This window comes from Acomys minous (assembly GCF_964271855.1).
Source record: "Acomys minous genome assembly, chromosome: 3".
In the NCBI taxonomy this organism is placed as follows: Eukaryota; Metazoa; Chordata; class Mammalia; order Rodentia; family Muridae; genus Acomys; species Acomys minous.
This window is the reverse complement of record NC_140485.1, coordinates 91,664,060-91,687,300: the sequence shown is the minus strand read 5'-3', so window position 1 is coordinate 91,687,300 and position 23,241 is coordinate 91,664,060. Positions and strand designations below refer to the sequence as shown.

The 23,241-nt window shown below is 39.6% G+C and overlaps 1 protein-coding gene across 7 annotated transcripts in view; it reads right to left on the bottom strand.

Annotated features, from left to right (window-relative positions):
• LIN28B (lin-28 homolog B) overlaps nt 1–23,241 on the bottom strand; it is a 108,589-nt gene that overhangs the window by 34,106 nt on the left and 51,242 nt on the right. For all 7 annotated transcript variants that reach the window (XM_084777100.1, XM_084777097.1, XM_084777098.1 and 4 more), the window contains 2 exons: nt 17,696–17,880; nt 16,015–16,086 (listed from right to left, as the gene is read on the bottom strand). In XM_084777100.1, the coding sequence (XP_084633226.1) occupies nt 16,015–16,086; nt 17,696–17,880 (257 nt within the window). The remainder of the gene's footprint in view (nt 1–16,014; nt 16,087–17,695; nt 17,881–23,241) is intronic.

Below are 23,241 nucleotides of genomic sequence, written 5' to 3'. Positions count from 1 at the left end.
AGACAAAAGCACTTGCAAGCTGTGCTACCAGCTTCATGTCAACTTAACACAAGCTGGAGTCATCTGCAACCTCAAGTGAGAAAATGTCTCTATAAGAATGAGCTGTGGGCAAGCCTGGGGTGTATTTACTTAATTGATGGTTAATGTCAGAGGGCCAGCTCACTGTAGGTGGTGCCACCCTTGGGTGAGGGTCTGTGGTCCTATAAGAAGGCAAGCTTAGCAAGCCACAAAGAGGAAGCAAGTAAACTCCTCCACGGCCTCCAGGTTCCTGCCCTGACTTCTTGCCCTGATGCTGGACTACAGGCCGTGAGATAACAAACCCTTTCCTCCCCAAGTTGATTTGGTCGTGGTGTTTCAGCACAGAATAGAAGATCTAACAAAGAAGAACTTTTTGGGGAGGGATAGGGTATAGCCTTGGTTGTCTATTGTGTCACTGGAAAGAAAATGCAGGGAGACCCTCCTACATGCTATACAAGGCAAATACTAAATTTATTAAACTATCTAAAATAAAGATAAAATATCTGAATTAATTTTTGCCAACTCCAAGATCTTAGGATTTCACAAAGTGTTATGTCATGGACATTTAGAAGAGAAGAAGAAGGAGAAGAAAGAAGAAGAGGAGGAGGAGGAGGAGGAGGAGAACAACAACAACTACTCCTACAGGAAATGAAAGATCTGAATACAAGGTGGGGGATGGCTCAGTGCACAAAGGCGCCTGCTACTGAGCCAGACCACCTGATACCCAAGTTCACATGGAACTCAGTATCCACATGGTAGGAGAAAAGAAACAAGACCTATAAGTTGTCTTCCTGTCTCCACATGCATACGTGTATCCATCCCCACAACACATACAACAAATGAGTAAATGAAAAAAGTTTTAAAGTTATGTTTGCAAAAATGCTAATTTCATGCATTGAAACAAAAGTCTGTGATATTTGTGCCATGCCTTAATACAGTAAGAGAGAGAAGCATTGTATGACAAGGGTGAGTACAACTTTTTAGAATTCTGTAAAATTCCCAAATGGAGTAATATTAACCAAAAGAAGCAGACAAAATGATTAATAAAGGAACAAAAAGGTCAGAGAAATAAAAATAATCAGTAAAATGTTACGTTGGAGTCTAATAGCATCAATAATTAAATACAGATGGTTTGCCTCTGCACACTCAATCAAAAGGCAGAGTTGGCCAGGTGTGTTGAAGTAGAATTTTTAAAGGACCTAATACTATTTTGGCAATTTTAAAAGTTGGTAAATATTAAAAAATACTTCAAAGTAAGATTAATTGCCAGGGCGTAGGAGAAGGAATTTGGCTTGAATATATTCAAGTGACACTTTGTACATGTAAGAATGTGCCAAAGAATAAATTAAAATATACTTACAAGAGATTATAAGAGAAATGGAACATACCATAAACATAAAGGCCAATTCACCAGGAAGACATAAAGATCCATATGTAATGCAACAAACTTGCTGTTGATGGGAAGTCTAGGCACACAAAGCAGACAACCTTAACTCAAGGAAAGCGGAGATAGGAGCAATCACAGTTGAGAATTAACATTCCTTTTCAGTAAGTGATAGAAGAGGAGACATACCAAAGTAAGATATAAATTTGGACCACATTAGCTGACAATATTATCTAACTAACACCATAAAAAACACACTCAGTATCTGCTGAATATACGTTCTTTACAAGGACACACAGAACACTGCCCGGGCAGACTACATCTGGAGAAAAAAAATTAATGTCAACAAATTTCATAAAGTTGATATCTTACCAGAACTTGTTTTCTGACTTTAACAAAGTTAAATCAGAAATAAACAAGACATTCAGAAGTCCCAATGTAACATATATCAGAAATCATAAGAGAAATTAAAATGAAAAATATTAAAGTTATGAGATAAAAATATTAAATTTTGTGGGATATGCCTGAGACAGCATTTAGAGCTTCAAACATTTGTATTTGATAAGTTCAAAACCTTCAAAGTCAGTGGTTTAAGTTTTATTTAGAGAAGTTAGAAAGAAAATAGGGAAAAAACATGTGGAAAAACTAGGAAATTAAAGCCAGTCCTGAAAAGACCGGTTAAGTCCTATGGAAATGGACTAGAAATAAACCTGAGAAAAAGAAAACAGTTCCAATATCAGACATGAAAATATGGACAACTGCTATATATTACAGACATTAAAAACACAGACAGGGCTGAGTTTACAGCTCAGAAGTCAAATACTTGGCAATCACAAGGCCCAAAGTTCAGTCCCCAGAAGATTGTAAAATAATGTAATGGGTAATTCAGTTTGCTAACCCGACAGGGTGTGGAATCATCTAGAAGACAAGCCTGTGAGGAATTATCTAAATTAGGGTAGCTTCTGGGCATGCCTGTGAAAACAATCCCAATTAGATTAACTGAGTGAGAAAACGCACCTAAGTATGCATGACACAGTTTTATAGACTATGGGGATTTCCCAGGCTGAACTGGATGCATTTTGCACTATGATGTGATGGTGTGGCTGTGAACCTATGGAGTTATACTGTGAAAGGGTTAGAACTTAAAGTGATGCATTTCGGTGTCAAACTGACAAGGAGTAGGTGGTTAATTCTGATGTCAACTTGATGGGCTCTGAAATCAGTCTGACGGGATACAAGCTGATGCCTGTGGCTGTCTGGGTCTTCAGTTCTGTCCCACTGATCCGCATGCCCGCTGTAATGGAAATGCCATGCTGTTTTAATTGCTATAGCTTGTAGTGGAATTTGAAATCAACAGAGAGTACTGGTTAAAATGGATGGCTGCATGTAAAAGAATGAATAAACATCTAGACTTATCACACTGTACAAAACTGAACTCCAGTGGATAAAGGACCTCAAGATATGACTATATAAACTGAGTCTGGCAGCAGAGAAAGCAGGGAGTAGGGACGAACTCACTGGTGCAGGAAAGAACTTTCTGAACAGCAACAGCACACTGATAGCACAAGCATTAACACTGGCAATCAGCAAACAGGACTCCATGAAGCTAAAAAGCTTCTATACAATGAAGAACACCATCATCCTAGAAAAGTGACATCCTTCAGAATGAGAAAAGATCTTTACCAATTACACATCTGATAGAGAGCTAGTATCTAGAATAAAGAAAAAATAATGAAAAAGAACAAAAACAAAAAACTGAACATCAAGAAAACAAATAGCCTGATTTAAAAATGGGCATAAAATTAAATGGAAGTTCTCAGAGAATGAAAAACAAATGGCTGAGGAAAAGTTTTTAAAAATGTTCAACAGTCTTAGCCATTAGGGAACTGCAAAGTAAAACTACTTCAGATTTTCTTAACATTGGCCAGAGTGGGCAAGAAGTAATAAAACACAAGACAGCACATGCTGGTGGGGATGCTATGAAAGGACAACACACATTTATTCATTGCTGGCGGGAGTGCAAACTGGTAGAGCCACTATGGGGTCAGTGAGATGGTTCCTCAAACAGCTGAAAAATTAGTGTGCTACAAGATCCAGCCATACCACTCAGGCATAGCCAAAGGACTCTAATCGACTACACAGATAGTTACGTACTCTCTTATAGATGAATGTCAGCTTTTAAGCTTCAGATATATGGGTCTTATTCAGAATAGCCATAGATGTTAGGTAGCTAGTAAGGGACCGGGGGGAGCAGGGAATCTTCCAAGGAAAGGGAAGTAAAATAGTGTTATAAAGAGATAAAGGGGAAATCTGACTAGGAATATTATTGGGAAGGCCGATGAGATACACGGTAAAAGGGGAATTAAGGGGAGGGACAAGCAACACTAACAGCCTTTGTAAGAATGATAGAGAAACCTGCTATGGTAGCAGCTTCCTAAAATGTATACATATATGAAAAATTAGCTATAATCACCATATAATGGGGTTGACATCTCAGCAGATGGGAGGCAGGTGGATCTCTGTGAGTTCGAGGCCAGCCTGGTCTATAAAGCAAGTCTAGGACAGGTAGGGCTCTGTTACACAGGGACACCCTATCTCAAAAAACAAAACAAATAAGCAAATGGGGTTAATAATGCCCCAACTGGGCATCTTATGCCAGCAATTAAAAGCTCTAATGACAGGAATAAGTTACACGATTTGAGTCATTGGCCAAAGGGGCTCCATAGGCATGCAACACCCAAATATCACATGCTATTGCCAAAACTACTGGTCACTCTCCATAAGCTGATGGTAGTAGTATTCTATTGCTGAAGACTAACATCTCATTGAATATAGAAAAAAATATATGAAGCTGATGACAAACTAGAAGATTACCCCTACTGACTAAACTTTGATGGTGGTGGATAATTCTCTGCATGGTCCTGGAGCAGAAAAATAATCAATTTCACCCAGCTATAAACCCTTTCACCTGTAACAGAGACCTGCCTGAAACATACGCTGGAGTATAATAGTGGCACAGATGGAAGTAACCAATTAGTTTTTGATTGATTTTAAGGCCCACTCTATGAGATGGAACTCATATATTACACTGCAAAAAATGGCCAAGAACCTGAGACCAGACAGGTGAAGACCTACTACTATTCAAGGAATAGCAATAAAATCACTCAAAATGATATAGTGCCACACCCATAGAAGAGAGTACTGCTCAACCTTCAATAGAGAAGCTTCTTCTATAGTACAGAGAAAGACTGGGAGCACCCATCCCTAAATGGGATGTCTTTATTAAACCCCTGCCCTCAAGGCTCAGGGAACTATGCAGGAGTAAAGACTATAAGTGCCAGAGGCGGTGGAGGACTCTAAGGAAGCAGTGTCTTCCAGAAACAACAGGACTGATATAAATACGAACCTAAGACCATGACAGCACACACAAGACAGGCTAAGGTTCAAATAGACAAAATCCCAGCACTGAGAAGAAACCCTCACCCAGGGATCTCTTTGCAGTAGACACCTGCTAGGAAAGGGAAAGTCAGTAGCATCCAGTCAAGTGTCACTGGACACACTGACCACAGGCAGAGGCCTGTAGGCATAAAATTATTACGTAATTCAAATATTGATTTCTGTACCCCAGCCCCAATCTGGCTACGATTCTTATTCTGAGCCTCTCCTATCTCAGTGTTGTATAAATACTGCTCCACAATTGTCCCCGATATGCAAATAAAGCAACTTACAGTCAATCCCTGAGCAGGGGAGAGAATAGGGCTGGACTTCATGCCAGCCAGGGAGGAGTTAGAAGGGGAGGCAGGGGGATTCTGCTGGGGCACTGAGCCCTGGGGCAGGTCCAGAAGATATCAGGAGAGAGGTGCCAAATCAGGAAAGCTGGTGCAAGTATCTCCAGGATGTATGCTGGGAGGGAAAGAAAGCAGCTTAGAGTGTTAAGAATAGTGTAATAACTGCTCGGTTCTTATGCCATGAAGCTTGCTATTCTCAATGATTTGTGTGATATAGCCGAGTTAAGAGAGAAACTGAGAAACAAACATAGTTATATAAAAATAATTTTAACAGAGGCCCTATGCCGAGGCCAACACAAGATGGACTCCATGGTTTGGTTTACTTTGTCGTGTGTGCTCTATTTGTTTGGGCTTACTGATCTTCTTTATTTTATACTGTTTTTTTTTCCTATCCCTCATTGAGGGAAAGGAAGAAAGAACATGGAGCTGAGTGGGTAAGGAGGTGGTGGAGAATCTGGAAGTAGTTGGGCAAAGGAAAATATGACTAAAATATAGTATATAAAATTTTTAAAATGACCATTTAAAAGATTTTAAAAATGTAAGATTCAGCTGTAAGTTGTCTAAATGGGACACATAAGACATAAAGACAAAAAAATATGAAAAGAAAAAAATGGAAGTAATAATAGTCAATTTGTGCTTCTCACCCTGGTGAGAAATCACTTATTTGTGGGCTGGCCACTTGAATATATCAAATCCAATATCTACTTAATAAGAGACATGTGGGTTGTGTGTTCAGAAAAAAGGCTCGTGAGAACAAGAAAACAGCAGTGGAAAGCAAGTCATGGACATACACCCTGAGGAGACCCAATCCTGCCTGGATGTTCAGTCTCCACAACTATGGGAAAAACAAATTTCTGTTGTAGAACAAGGAATATTATGAGACTAGTACTTTTTCTTTTTTAAAATGTGTGTTATTTTCAAGTTTATAAAATATTCTTATAATACTCCTATAGTAATGATCCCTTTGGATAAACAAGCTGAAAGAGGGAATGCACCAAACAGTATATTAAAATGTACATGAAAAATACATTTTAAGTCAATAAGTCAATTCTATATACACGTTTAAAAACTATAATAACAAGAACCTGGTGGTTCCCAAATTTCTATCTCCAGCATTTCCTCTGTTCTGACCTTCAGGAAAGCTCAGCAGAATGCAGAGTTGACATCCTAACGTCTCTGTCTTCTGGCCTTGATACAACCTAAAGAATCCTTATGCTTCTACATCCATGACCACTGCTACCCAATTCTGAGTAGATTGCACCATCTTTTCTCATCTCTTTAAGCAGAGGGTTAGAGCTTGTTTCCTTACTGTGGCCTCACAGGTGCGGAGACCATACCTTCCAAACACTGCTCCAAGTTCTGACTTTGCCCAGGAGAGCTAAAAGTCATTCTGAGTTTGTATTAAGAATGGAAAATAGGCTGGTGAGAAGCCCGACAAGCTAAGTTTGGTCCCCTGAACCCACTCACTGGAAGGAGAGCAGATCCCTGAGCACTGTTCTCTGGCCTCCACACAGATGCCCTAGTACAGCAGGGCCACCTACAGATACACTTAAAAATAATAAAAAATAAATAAATAAATAAGTAGAAAGACACAGTGGAAAACCAATAACCTATACAAAGTCAACTGAGGAGAAATGCTGATTGCTTTTAGAAAATATGGTTTCTACTGGCATCTGAAGCTAATTTACCACAAAGTGAGTCTGGAATAAAAGGATGTTCTCTGGAACTGAAAACATGACTTTAAAATGCAAACGTAAGTTGAAAAAACAATAATAAAAGACAGCCACAACCAATCTCAGCCAATATACTAAAACTCAATTAAAACCCAAAAGAAAATTAGCATAAAGCAAGATAGGAGATGGAAGTGCTACGAGAAAGGGTCAAATTCTAAGGACTAATCTAGGAGCACAGTGAGTCAGCAAAGGGTAAAAAGAAGCAAGAAGAAAGAATCACAGAAACAAACAGCGTGAGGCAATTTCTAAAGACACAGCAAGTAAACTCACAGAACAGGCAATGGGGTGAAATAAGAACTTGGAATGAAGGAAGTGCTGTGCTGACAAACCCCAGGGCAGAACCCTGTCTGGTGATAACCTGTGAGCTGGATTCTTTGAGGAGACTATTTAAGTGTATGACAAAACAAATAAACAAACAAACAAAAAACAAAAAAAACCCAAATAAAACAAAACAAAACAAAACAAAAAAACCAAACAACAACAAAACCCAACCACCCCCCAAAACCTCCTCCCATTAAATTCTTATCACATAATCTCTTGTTGAGAACCATGACCACTGTATCTTTGACGCTTATGGTCTGTGTGAGGTTCATGTGACTCCCCAGCATAAGGAGGGCAAGTGACTCATATTTAACAGACCAGAGCACTGCATTGTAGTCAGATCAATAAAATCAATCTTGGGCTTCTGTTAGAATTGCTGGGAATTAAATCCCTCCTGATACGGCGATCGAGCACTTACTTCCCCATGTGCCAGAGAGCACTTTTTATTCGAGTGGAGATGCTTCATCCTACATCCTTAACCCAAGGAGTGTCCAATGTCAGTCTATCAACATTATGTAGAAAAGTTGCTGGGAGACCAAGGCCGCAGGGTAAGGCTAGGGAAGGCTGGGAGTTTTCACTTCTCTCTCCTTTTAAAAAAGTTAAAACAGATTCAATACTTGGGATACAGTCTAGGCATATCGCATCAGAGAAAGCAAAACCAGCTGAGACCTACTACACTACTCAGTCTATTTCCATGCCGCCTACTGAAGTCTCTGAAAAGCTTTCTCTTGGTGGCGCTAACCCAGGACTATCCACAGAAGGGAAATACAGGTGCTAATGACTGTAGTGACACTGGGGTGCAGTTTGGCACTGCTAAGATGAAGAATATTAGAAAATAACATGAAGAATAGTGTCTGAAATGCACAGAACTAAGAAAGGTGGTTGCTGGAGCAGCAGCATCTCTCAGAATCATGATAGAAATTAACATTCCCATGTGAGAGCTGTTGATGAAGTACCTGGGAAGGTGAGTTGTGAGGATGGCTTTGAATTTAGCCCAGTCCAGAATACACAGTGAAACCTTGTCTCAGGGGGAAGGAAAAATACTGTAAGGGTGGCTCCATGCTTAATTAAGAGTTTGCATTGCTTTTCTAGAGGACTCAAGTTTGATTCTTAACCCTTACATTGACTGACCAACTGCCTGTAACTTCAGTACTGTTATGTCATGTTTCTGGCTTCTTCAGGCACCTGCACTCTCTCTCTCCTCCTCCTCCTCCTCTCTCTCTCTCTCTCTCCTTCTCTCTCTCTCTCTCTCTCTCTCTCTCTCTCTCTCTCTCTCTCCTTCTCCCTCCCCCCCTCTCTCCCCCCCCCTCTGTGGGGGATGCGTGCATGCGCTTGTACCACAAAGGGGACCTCTAGTGTCATTCCTTTCCTTCCGCGTATCCCAGGCTACCTAGCCTACAGGCTCCTGAGGATTCTCCAGTTCCCACCTCTCTGTCTCACTGTAGCAGCATTGCCCTACTGTACAAGCATCACATGTGTTCTGTAGACCCTACCCTGCTCACTGAACTATCTCCACAGCCCTTCCATACTAAGCATTTTTCTATCCCCCCCCATCAGTGAGGGGCTTTCTTTCTAAAAGCAAGGGAAATGTGTGACTCCTTCCCCCCTTACTAACCCAGTTTACAATAACAATCAACCCTGACGGTGGTGGTACACATCTTTAATCCCAGCACGTGGGAGGCAGGGGCAGGCAGATCTCTATGAACTGGAGGCCAGCCTGGTTTACAAAAAGGAGTCCAGGACAGCCAGGGCTACATAGAGAAACCCTGTCTGGAAAACAGTCAATCAACCAATCAAACATTTTTCAATTCTTCGATTGTTTTTCAGATTTAATGCTGTTCTCTCCTTATAGTAACGGTACCAATGATTTATGCGTGTGTCTGTATGCATGTGCAAGTGTGTGAAGATAGGAATATGTGCTGAGAGCAGCAGAAAAGCTCAACCATCTTTCTTTACGTACCATCTACCTGGTTTTCTTTGTGTGCAGGTGTGTGTAGGTGCATGTGTACCACAGTGTGTGTGTATGTGTGCATGCACACGCACATCGTGTGTGCAGGTGTGTGTGTGTAGGTGCATGTGTACCACAGCACATGTGTGAGGGTCAGAGGACAACTTTGCAGGATTAGGTCTTCTCCTTCTACCACACTGGTTCTGGGAATCAAGCCCAGGTTGTCAGGTTTGTCAAAAAGTACCTATACTCGCTAAGCCATGCTAATGTCCCAGATATAACTTTCAGAACTATTTTTCACCTTCTATCTTGTTGAGTCAGGGTCTTGCTTGCTTCTACTGCCACGCTGTGTACTCTAGGATAACTGGCTCTGCATCCAAAGTGCTAATATTACAGATGCACACCACAGCAATGGCTTATTACTTGAGGTCCAGAGACCAAACTCAAGTCACCAGCTTTGCATGGCTAGTGCTTCTTACCTATTGGCCCACCTCTGCAGTGCCCTATCTTGTGTTGAGCAGTCTCTCACTGGCCTGGAACTCACCAAGGAGGCTAGGCCACCAGCTGGCTAGTGAGTCCCAGAGATTCCCTTGCTTGCTTCTGACTCTCTGGGATTATGAACACACAGCCACACTTAATTTTGTTGGTTGGTTCTGGGAAGCAAACACAAGTCCTAAGATTTACAAGGCAAGTTCTTTACTGACTAAGCTTTTTGCCTAGCCCTCAAAGAACCCATAATTTAAAATGTATTTTGAAAACAAAGGACAATATATAAAAATTTACTGATGATAAACCTGATTTTACAAAATATTAGTCTGTTTTACCTAATTACTACTTCAGAGAAGTACATAAGATATTTTGTGTTATGTGTTATAAGCTATTAACATAAAATTAACTTATTATATCAACCAAAAATAACATTTTCTTTTAGAGTAGCTCATGCTGACAATCTATTTAACCAAACTGAAAACGTTAAACTCTAGTATAAATGTATAAGAACCTTTGAGAGCTCCTCAGATTCATGAGCACAGAATTCACTTTGCCTCTCATTAACGGAGCTTTGGCTACTGCCCTGTGTTTGGCTACTGCCCTGTATTTGGCTACTGCCCTGTGTTTGGCTGTTGCCCTGGGTCTCTTGTAACTGAAGCACAGGACTACTATTTCAGCGGAGGGGTTTAACAGCATACATATGGAAATTTTTGCTGATTAATATTCAATTTGGCCACAGTTTATTCTGCTCTCACAGGAACAAACAGGACACTAAAAGTATGAGATATAATAGATAAGAATTTATGATTAAATTTCAAACATTTAAGCAAATGATACTTTAAACAATGCCATAATGCTAATTTTAAAGACATGCATAAGGACAGTCCAATGCTAGTGGGCTATCATCCTAGTGGTAAAAAAAAAAACAAAAAAAACCACATAATTAGCATTAGAGGCTACATATATTCCCCTTTCTGCAAGGATCTCAGAATTTAAATTATCCATCTCTCATAGAACTTTACACTGAAACAATGTGGCCCATATTTATTTGCAGTGTTATTAAAGTTGCTTCCATTTTTTTCCTTAGAGACATTATGCATTTGTTAACTTAGAATAAAAGGATGATCAGAAAAAAATCAACCTAAAAGTCTGCCTGCTCGCCACTTGGCGCCTGGCCACTCCCATGTATGCGACACCAAGATGAAGTCAGCCCCACAGCGTCTGGCAGAGGGTGACGAGAATGGCACATTGTCTGCGTGGTCGAACCCGGGGTCACAGCAGGGGGAGCATCTGCTAAGAGAATGTGAGTGGAGGAAACAACTATAATTGCCTCATTAAAAGATCTCTGGCCAAATAATCACAGGGAGAAAGGAGTAGAAAAACCACCCAAAGATTAGGTCTATAATGAGGAAATTTGGGGTTAGAATTTTTTCAAGTGAAGAATAAACTGAAGAGATAGGTTCACTACTGGTTTTACAACTTTCTTAGGTGCCACATTAAACTAACAAAAATGTGGAAGCAACAGTTGAGCTTCCCATCTGTAGGCTTCAGCAGTTGTTTGGAAGGAAGGGTGCAAATTCGCAGCTACTGGGATATAAATGTGAGAAGAAGGGTTGTGTGAAACTTCTAACAGAGGATCAACACAGGAATTTTGAAATTACTGTATAAAAAGCATATAATTAGAAAGCGTATGGAATACTCTTTAAAAGGCAGGATGTAAAGCTTTAAACACCAAAGTCTCAAAAAGACAAAGCACAAGAAAAGAACAAATTGTTTCTACCTGATCAATGCATTTTCTTCTATTTTCTACCTCTAATGTTTAAAGAAAAGCTTATTTTTCTTGCAATGAACAGTGTACATCTAGAATTACAGTTTGGACACTTGAAATTATGAGACAGTAGCTTTTATATTTTATTCCACATTTTAAATAAGTATTTCATAGTAAATATTAAGATTTTTAAAAAAGTAAGTAGCCAAACTGGTTACAGATTAAAATGTACTGAAACAAATTATTTTGCATTTCCTTATATTCTGAAGTTATGTTGTATGAACTTAAATCTATATCATATAGTTAAAATGTATTATGACATAATAGTACCTTAAAGTTAAACCTTTTTTTTTTTCCTGAATCCAACAGACATGGTAAAATTAGCTTGTTACACCCATAAGCCAGGTTTAAAATAAGCAAGCTATTTGATGACTTTGATGTTTTGCACCCAAAATGTGCTGGCTAATTTTTCCATTCCATTTACCATTCCAGTCTTTAAACTGCCTTAATCTCCTGCCCTCAGATGTTGATCTTGTAAGAATAGGGGTCAGAGGTCAGGATAGACAGACCTCAAAGGATCTGCCCTATCAATTCATGCCTGAAAGATTTCTCTGCCACAATAGGAACCAACTAAACAGCAAATTCCTAAATCTAATCACACAACTATCAGGGTGAAACAGTTATTTATTGGAATTCGTTGATTTACATTTTTTTTCAAATACCTCTAGCGCCTAAATAGCATTTTAACTTTCTTTTGGAAACAGGATCTTGGATATAGTCAACATGAAACTAATATCACTGAAGGACTTCGTAAAGGAAAACAGCAAAGTCTAGGCATAGGCTTATTATTGTCAGGAATGCCATTAAGATTTCAAAAGACACAATACTAGATTTCCCACGTAAAGTAACTAGAAACCTCCAAACTATACTATGGAGAGAAATGAACAGGAGCGGTTGTAACAGCGCAGAGTGGGGTGAGGGCAGAACTACCACTGTCTGTCCACTTTGTAGCACTAAGTTCTCCATGCAAATATGTCCCATGTGATAAATAAACCATACAGCTCTTTATTAAGAAACGTCTGCAGAACTTTCTAATGTCAAATCTTTTCCAAAACTTTTTTACAAATTTAAAATAATTTGAGTCCACAAAATTGTGGTTTTGTAAAAATTAACCATGAAACGCCTCCATGTAAGGCCCAGAAGTGTGTGGGTGTGTGTTTAACTCTTCCGAGTTGAGTTTAAATCAGATATCATATACTTAGATTCTATTTATACTCACCCTGGTCTTTTTGGTCATAAGGATAGGATATCACAATGTGTCATTTCAATATTGGACTACCAGGAATGCCAAATCCAAATCAAGTGTAAATAAAAACCATCTTTAACTGAAGAGTACTTTTAATAGTACCAAATAAAGGAATGTTGTTTCTCATTTGACTTACATGCACTTCCAGTCAAAAAACAAAAAAACTAGCAATTAATAGTCCTTAGAAACTAAACATTACTTTCAGTTATATAGAAGATGAAAAGTACCCAATTAATTGGAAGCACTAGAATGTTTTTAGTTATTTAAAAATATATATATATTTAAATCCAAGTCACCACTGCTGACAAAGGCCTTCCATTATGATCAGAGTGTGAATGGATCAAGAGATAGAGAAGGTTAAGGAGAACAAAGGCAGCAGTCACTGCATTCGGGGGAAGGACAGGATTACAAGAGGGAAAAGAGAAACCATAAACAGACAAGTCCGGGAACCAGAGAGCTACACCCATAGACACATCTTCCATATGTGAATTCGCTACACATGTTCTTAAGTTACATGTATTGCATTTACTAATTATTTAGCGTCAAGTCCCTTCATCTGTACAAAGATTTCTAGACCAATTGCCTCACTGCTGCAAATCTGGTTAGTCATTCCAAATATCTGCAATTATAATCTAAACTTTTATAATGAAATTGTTAATGTCATAATGTAGTTTGACAGGATTGTGTCACATCAATCCAATGGCAGACAACATCATTTTATTAGCCTACCTCAAATTTAACTGTTATAATTGACTTCTTTTTTTGACTAGGCTAGTTTTTAATAAAAAGCTTAAGGTCTCTAACTTTTCATCAACCACTTCCAGCTTATAGTAAGAAAGGCTACAAGGGGTTTTCCTCTCCTTACTCTTCTGAAAACAAACATCAAATGAACTGAGCAGTAAACATAAAGTTATTTTACCTGAAATTGTAAGACATCTTCTCTAATGTGAAGACTTAACTGTATAGAACAAACACTCTTCTTTAACAACTCATGATTCATAAACAAAAATGAATTTATCTAAATGTTATGCCAGACACAACGGTAACTCAAACTGGATCGTTAAATAAATGAAAATGTAGAACTATAATAACAAAAACAAACAAACAAACAAAAATTAAAAACAAGAACAAAAAAGCATCCTACAAGAGAATGGAAGGAAATACTGTGATCTGGTGTCAAGCAAAGATTTCCCTTTTTTATTTATTTTTGGAGGGGGTGTGTTTGTTTGTTTGAGACAAGGTTTCTCTGTGTATCCCTAAATGTCCTAGAACTCAGTAGATCAGGCTGGCCTCAAACTCTGCAACCTGTCTGTTTGTGCCACCTAAGTGCTGGGATTAAAGACATTAACTACCACTCTCAGCTTTTAAACAAAGAATTCTTAAACATGGCATCAAACTAAGGTTACTTAAATGTCTTCCTTAAAATAAAAAACTTTTACTCTACAAGAGAGGAAGAACAAGCTACAGAATAGGAGAAAAAAACTGGAAAAAGTTTATCTGGCAAATATCCACACAGTACACTATGGGCTCTCAGAGTACTAGCAAGAAAACCAACAACTCAGTAAAAATGGGCAAAGACACAAACAGTTCACCAGAGGATAAAGATAGTAAGCATCAAAATACCTTGAAGGACACTCAGCATCAGCAACCACCACTGAAATGAAACCCTAACCGTGACAATGTACCCTAACACAACCGTGACCACTAGATGTATGGAGCAGCTATGCTTATATTCAGTCAAAAACATCAATTATTGGCAAATATGCACAGCAGATGGCTCACATACTGCTGACAGGAAAGCACAAGAATCTGACTCCTCTGGAAAACACAGTTAAATACACTCCCATGACACAGCAATATCACTACAGAACCATCTTCCTTGTCCCGGGCCCTGGTTCTGGCCACCACATTGTCAGGCCTTGCTCCCGTTCTGTGTACTCAGGGTCTCCATGCTTATCTGAATGCTTTGTTGGAGGGTCTCCTAATACTTGTTGTTTTCTCTGAGACAGAGTCTCATTATGTAGCCCTGGCTGACCTGGAACTTGCTATATAGATCAGGCTGGCCTCAATCTTACAGAACTTCCCAAATGCTGGGATTATAAGAAATGTGCCACCATGTTTGGACTGTTTGTCTAATATTTTATAAAAAGTGACAGATGGAAAGCTAGAGTTGCTAACTCAGGTGACAAAGAATATGGCATCTTGAACACAACAAAGGGGTGGAAATCATTAAACCTCAACTGCATCAGTGTTAACTGGAGTAAGTCAACCAGTAAGTGTCAGAAACTAGAGCAGCAGCCTAAGGTCTCTCCGGTGTGAGGAAACACAACAACAGGGTGACTTTACATTCACGGCTACTAATCTAGTAGGAAGTCTCTGGTACAGCCTTGAATCCTTATTTCCTACAATGTGTACACCTGCTTTCTGGATAAGTCTGTCTGCAGCAAGCAAGCGGTATAAAATGATGCAACAGGTCATTAAATTCCATCTTCATGTCTACTTACCCGTCTGCACGCAAAGAGTACACCATCCATAGCCACAGTCAGATCTCAGCCTGGGCTTTAGATTTCATCTTTACACCCACTCAGAGAAATCGGTACAGCCACTCTCTTCCTCTCTCCTGCATGCTGAATCTTTCTTATCTTTTAAGCCATTCCCCATCAACTCGTATGTGTTCTGTAATCTCTTAACATTTAGAACAGGTGCCTGCCCCTCCCCCGGTGCTGCATTTGCTGCTCTGCTTCCTCTCTTTCATTCTCTGTTGAACAAGAACCACAGGTTTCACTCCCACCGGTCTACAGAGCTGTTCTTGCCATGCGCATTAATGACCTGTGTGTTGTCAAGTGGCTAGAGGCTCAGTGGTCGTCTTGGTCATTGCATCATCAGCATCTCTGAACAGCCCTGACACCCACCTCCTTGATTTCTCTCTTCCAGTCTTCAAAATAAAACCTGCTCTCGATGACCCTCCTGTTTCCATTGCTTTTCCATTCTCTTTCACCGCTCCTTCTCAGTGCTAGGATGACCCAGGGCTCATTCCTCTTTTTTTGCATTATGGATATAAATTTCATTTCACCAACTTTTGCTGAAATTTTATTTGTAGCCCTAGAAATCTGCATCATGTACCTATGCACCTGATTTGTAACGCTCTTGCAGACTCATCATGCCTCAAGCCAATGTGTTTATATATTACTCCTTCTGCAGTTTTTCCCATCCTGGGAACTGGTCCCTCCATCTTTCTTGTTGCCCAGGCCAAACAAACCTTGGAATCATCCTGGACTCTTCTTCTCTCACAGTCCACATCTGATCCATCAGTAAATCCTGCCGTCTCCACCTTCAAAACATACAGGAATTTTGCTCACCACTTCTATGTCTACCACCCCAATCCAAACCATCATCATCGCTTTCTGGCACACTGATAGAGCATCCTTTACTGGTCTCTCACCTGCCATCCTTGCTTCTCCAAACTACACTAAAGTAACAAAGTAACTGCTGCTTAAGTACTTTAAGAAATGTTATGATTTAGATATAAATGTTTCTGAAAAGTGCATTCTAGAGGCTTGGCCCCAATGCAGCAGTGTTCAGAAGTAGAGCTTTTGGGAAGTGATTTACTTTAATAACATTCTGATAATTGTCAGGTTCACAGCTCAGTGGGTAATGAGTAACTTGAGGAGGTGGGGCCTAGGTGGCAAAAACAGATCACTGAGGATGTACCTTCAGGGCCTCTGCCAACTTTCTCTCCTTTCTAAGAGTTATGAAGTGAGCAAAATACAATTTTCCTCCTTTAATTTAATTTTCTCAAGTATTTTATCATAGCTACAGAACGCCGACTAGTATAAAGTAAGTTAGATTAAAAGACTATGTTGCTCTTTAAACTAAACCTTTCTAATAAACTTTCCATTTTTTCTATAATCAAAGTTCATATTCACAGCAGTCAAATGTTAAAAACAAAACAAAGCACTGAGATCCACAGCTATACAACTACAAAGGACTAAAACAGATTCAGTAAGCTATCGAACTTTTGTTATTTGTACTTTTTGCTCTAATTATTTTGGAGTACAGTTTGGAACCAGGTACCAAAAACTTTTAGTATATAATCTTTGGTCCAGATTTTCAGTAGCAAATATTTATTCAAAGGATATATTCAGGCATTTCAAAACTGTGCATATAAAATTGATACAGTGGTATTGATTTCAAAGCACAGAAAACAGATTCAACAGCCCTTCCAGCATTGCTTGCAAATTTTGGCAGATTCATATAGTATGTATGCAGGTGTTAATGAATGACATGCAAGAATCAGTTTTTGTTTTGTTTTGTTTTAAGATTTTTTAAAATTTATTTATTATGTACACAATGTTCTGTCTGCCAGAAGAGGGCACCAAATCTCACTATAGATGGTTGTGAGCCACCATGTGGTTGCTAGGAATTGAATTCAGGACCTTTGGAAGAACAGCCAGTGCTCTTAACCTCTGAGCCATCTCTCCAGGCCACAAGAATCAGTTTTTAAAGATTCACAGATTTCAAAATGGCATACATTTTATGACTTCTGCCTTCAGTTGGGATTTCAAGTGACTTTCCCCCTAACTTCTAATGTTTGGATTTTCAATGTGTAAGTTGTCATTTGAAACTGTCACTGAAAAAGCAGGTGGGGAATGAGAAAACTGTTCAGAGAGAGGCACTTCCTCTGGAGAATTTGTGTTCCTCCTCTGGTCTTCCAACAGTTTCAGGAACATAGTCAAGCCACACTGTGCTCTAACTGTAGCTCAGTACTCTGAAGATAGTCCAAACTGCAAGATGAGACTTTCTTCTCCACACAGCTATTCTGCTGCACCCTGATGACATTTCTTTTGGCTAGGCCCTATAAGATCCATTAGCAAAAGGATAAAAACATTTCAAAAATATTTTCTACAACAATACGCTAGTAAGTCAGCAAGCACAATTACCGGTCTCCCTTTGGTCTTCTTTTCTGCAGGGTCTTCCCTTTAGGTCTTCTTTCGCTTCCTAAGCAGGGGCTCCCACCTGGCCCGGTTACCCTTATTGACTCAAGGCCTTTGGGGGACTTTTTAAAAGTAAATTCCACTGGCTCTCCTTCTTTCAAGCTTCTAAATCCTTCCATGAACAGTTTGCTCTGTAGTGAGTAGGGGAAAGAGAGAAAGATTAAGATTACCAACACAAGAAGTTTTGTTATCCATTACAAAAGTATAGTTTTGTTTTATTTTACTGAAGTTTGATAAAACTTACAATGCTGGCAGTTGAAAGCCTATACCACTTTGTAAGGCAACTTAGTGACAGGAAAACTTACATGCACGCATTCTCTGTCCCGTCCACTCTGCCACAAAGGATCTCCTATAAAGGTGGCTCGGTGGGCACAGCCTTGCCACCATCCTCACAACCTGAGTTCAGTTCCCAGGTCCGACATGGTGAAAGGAGAGGACCGGCTCCAGGTTATCCTCTGACCTCCACACATGCACCCATATTCACAGACGCACACACAGTAACATTTAAAAAGATTATACAATATATGAACTAGCATAGAGACTCATTTTTAAAGCAACTAAAGCACTGTCTGGCAAAAAAATTACATCTGCCTTGACAACATTTTAATGTACTGAATATAGATTGTTATACTAGAGCTATATAATATAAAGATTATCATTATTAAGATTTTTATTTATCTTTGGGCACGTGCTTCTCCTGTTACTGTCCTACCCACTGCTCTCTTTGTAATGTAATGAATAACTTTTTTCTTTAAAAAAAATAAGATATTTTGCACTGTATGTATTGATGCATGAAGATCAATATGTGATTATTTTGAGACAAAAAATGCGCCTACTGTAATGCTATCAACATTTTTTTTGAGATTATAATACGTTACATCATTTCCCCCTTCCAAATCCTCTCAAATACCCCTCCTTGTTCAAATTCATGGCCTCTCTCTCCATTCATTGTTATTACATCCAAATACTAGATAGCATACAGGCTGCCGAGTTTGTATGATGTTGCCTGAATGCATGTTTTCAGTGATAACCATTTGGTAGTGGGTCAGATATACAATTTTTAAAGACACACAATTATTTTTATAGAGAAGGGTACAGAGCAGAAAGTTTTAATATGATACTAATTAGCATTTTATACTAAAGCAATTTATTTAAAATTTTTCAATTATAAAATCATAACCTGAATTTTCAAACATTCCTTCAGTCTTCTAATATTTTTTAATCAATGTGAATTTGCTGATTCAAATGTACTAATTAAATTACTAGTTTTTATTTAACTGTCTGAACCCTTGTTTGTGTGTTTTGAAAATCCAACTTGGAAGATTATGCAATTTGTAAGGACTTTTCTGGTGTATGAGGAAGACTGCAGTTTGTAAGGAGTTTTCTGAACTTGTGTGTCAAAAGAAAGAAGTATTACTGTCTTTTCTGCTGATGCATAAAACCTCACGTACTTTGATTTCTCAGTAACAGTGGACTTGAAAAAGACTGTGAAAGCAGAGTTTGTGCTCCAGGGATGGGTAAAATGCTGTTTTTCCTTGGAACAGCCACCTTATCATATTAGTATCCTCTAATACTGAGGTATTACTAATACATAAGAGCTGTCCTCCCTTTCCCAACTATCACCAGGATAAAAATCGTAATACTGCTTAATCCAGCAAGTCCTGACTTAGTTGGTCAGAAGCTAGAAAATCCATTTCAAGTCCACAATCCTAACACCATCTGCTACGATTTAGATGTGCTTTGTCCCCACTCCCCTCCCCTGAAGAATTCATAGCCCCGAAGTTGGGAAATAGTGTGCAATTAGTGGGGGTTGGGCCTACTAGGAGGTCCACAGGTCAACTGGCCTTGTGCTTGAGGTTGTGGCCTGCAGTCTTGACTTCCTGCTTTGTAAGGCAGCCTCTTGCCTTCATGCACTTTCCCACCACGCTGTATCTACTCACTGGACCTTGCCGCCACAGGCAGACACAGTGCCCCCACCACCTGAGCTGGCACTCTGACCCTCCCACACTGGCACTGTGAACTACAGGAGCCTATTCTATTGAAAGATCTTACTTCCTTACAGAAACAGTAAGCTGGCTGCCAAATACAGCAGCCCCCCTCATGGCCAGATGGCTTCCCATGGTTTCCATCACCTAAGGAAACAGTAGTTAGAAAACACTAAATGAAAACATTTAGAAATAATTTATAGGGCTGGAGAGATAGCTCAGCAGTTAAGAGCACTAATTACTCTTCCAAAGGTCCTGAGTTCAATTCCCAGCAACCACATGGTGGCTCATAACCATCTATAATGAGATCTATTGCCCTTTTCTGATGTGCAGGTGTATATGCAGGCAGAGCACTGTATAATAATAAATAAATCTTTTTTTAAGAGAAATAATTTATAAGCTTAAAATGTAAAACAATTTGAGTAGCATGATGGAATTCTGGCATCCCACTGTAGCCCACCAAAGGGGATGACTCACCCCGCCAGTGTCCTGCGAATACAGGTCCTACCTGACCATTTGTCACCAGCCGCTATGGTTATCAGATCAGCAGGAGGTGCTGCACTAATTCTCTTCAAGCCACCCAAGTGTAACTTAAAAATTGCCCCAACAGGAAACAGCAGTAATGCTGACAAGGCAGTCACGCTAGAATGAGCTATAAAGGAAGTCCTCTAAGGTAAAAGGTGATCAGTAATGCTTTAAGAAGGGAAGATGAATGCTCACATGCTGAGGCTGCAGAGATCAACAATGAAATCTATCCAGGAGAGTGCTGACAGGAAAAGGATTTCATTGCTCCTCCATACACTATAAGTGAGGGCTGCAGAGCATAGTGCTTAGTGAAGATGAAAAGAACACTGAATTTGTAAACCAGCTTAAACAAAGAAACACAGTAATAGAGGGTTTGTACAGTATTCCTGGGTCCTTTTCCAGCATCCAATAAGGATCTTAGAATGTATATTCCACATAAAAAAGGAGACTGCTTTAATTATACATAACCCAAATAATGACATTACTTCAAAACATAATGCAAAAGGAGATTGTTCACTGTGAAAATAATGTGGTGTAAGAAAAAAAACAGAAAACCAAAAACCAAAAACCTGTTTCTGGTACAGGTCACCTGACAGTGAAATCTTTCAGGCTGAAGTCCGTAATTTGACAGACGTTTTCTGCTGTCTGATGGAATGTAGGGAGGAAAAGAGCCAGGACTGAAACAATCATCTCTGTTAGAGCTGTTTCAACAATTCTTTGTTTGTTTGTTTTTAAGTAAACCAATGAGTGTATTGGGCTAGCTTATATAATCATGGATTCTACAAAACATAAGCACAGCAAAGGTGAGGCCCTCTCAAAGACTGCATAGACAGAGCGTCTTCTTGTTGGCCTTGCTTCCCTTTCCACCTCCCCATCCTGAGTCTGCTGCAGCTGATGAACGCTAGAAGGGAGGATGTCGCCCTGATGACCCTCCCCCACTGAAATCCTTCCGTGGTGAAGAGGAATAGGTTCGATCTGTGTCTGTGATTTCTTTTTTTGACTGCAGCTTCCCTCCCTCCCCTCCATCTGCCTGCAGAAAAGAGCAGGCCTCCCAAGGACGTCAACCAAACACAGCACAACAAGCTACAACAGGACCTGGCACATGTCCTCACCTCATGGCTGCATGAGGCAGCCCAGGAGGAGGGAAAGGGTCCCAGAGGCAGGCAGAAGAGCAGCTTTCCTTTCTCCTTTCTCATTATAGAAAGTTCATTTATTTGAAATCAGGTGAAGTAGAGCTGACTAAGGGAATAGCTGTTTCAGTCACAGCTCCCCTGTGTTCACGGTGTGCTTCTGTAAGAAGCACAGTGTGTGATATATTGGTGTACTTTCGCCAACTTAATTTAACTTTATTCATTAAAGCAGGCATAGTTAGCCAGGCATGGTGGTGCACATCTTTAATCCCACCACTCCGGGAATCAGAGGCATGCAGATCTCTGTGAGTTCTGGTCTACAAATTAAGTCTAGGAAAGTCAAGGCTACACAGAGAAAGCCTGTATCGAAGACCCCCGCAAAAAAAACAGACATGCATTGTTTTTAGTTTGCTCTCAAGCCTAAGAATCCCCAGATCTCATTGGATGGCAAGAGAGGGGAGACTGCTACAAATTGTCCTCTGAATACCATATGGCATGCCCACACCCCAACACACACACACACACACACACACACACACACACACACACACACAATTTTAAACAAAGTTATAGAAAAAGATCTTTGTAATTAAAAAGAACTCTTAGCAAATATTGTTTAAACTTAAAAATAATTCAAATATAGAAGAAACATTTGTTAAAAGAGAAAACTATATTATTTTATCCCCAATCAACCTCTATCACTGACCTACTAATTTTTATGAATGGTTCCATTGTTTTAGATATTTACATTCCAATGTTTATTAGCATACTTACCTCTCTTTCAATTGCCATACCCATTTCACTGGATTGCCACCTCCCTATTTCAGGTCCCAGAATCTCCTACCAGAGTAAGCATAATGGTTCAGCACTGCATCTCCTCCCTGATCTACCTGAATGGTGTCTGTGAGTAACTCAGCCTGTTAGTCTCCTGTCTCAGAAGTCTGTAACACTGCCTTCTTAGGCTGTAGGTCACGAGTGCTTACTGCTCTTACAAAGGACTTAGATTCTGTTCCCAGCACTTACAGAGCAGCACTCAGCCCTGCGTAACTCCAGTCCTAGGAGAGATCTAACACCCTTTTCTGGCCTTGGTTAGCACAGCATGTACATGGTACACTTACATGCATGCAGGCAAAACATCAGTATACGTAAAATAAGAATAAATAATCTAACATTAGTTATATTATACAAAAATTTGGGACTTGTACTTACATTTTCATCTACACCATTTCTTTGGACAAAACAACTATTGAGTAAGTAAATGCACAAAGCAATGAAGATAATTTAGAACAAAGTGCTAACCTGCCTATACGAAATTATCATGCTTATAAGAAACACACTAATTGTAAACTTGCCATTAGCCTATCTATCCCCCTTAATGTGGACCCCTTTTCTTCGAACCTCCTGCTTCCCTTCAATCCAATTTTTATTTTTAATTTACATTTATTTACTTGTGTGGGAGGCACACGCAAGCCACAGTTCTCATGAGGCTGTCCAAGCACAATCTGCTTTCTCACATTGCTTCTTTCCTTCTACCAAGTGGGTCGTGGCAATGAGGTTGGGTTGCCAGGCTAGTGGCAAGCATGTTTACCCACAGAGCGATTTCACCAAGCCTACTTCAATTTTTAAGATATTCTGAACAATTATGAAATTTGGACTTCCAATTTATGCTTCTAATGGGCTCAATAGATGCTTGAGACAGAAAGGGCAAAATCAGGCTGCTGGGAACAAATGAAAAGGGGGTCAATAAAAACTAGAGGCATCGTTTATCTTTTTAAGGTAAAAACTTTTCAAGAGCCCCAAAATTTGATCTGATAAATGTCAGAACCAGGACTCACAGGCTCTTGTTAAAAGC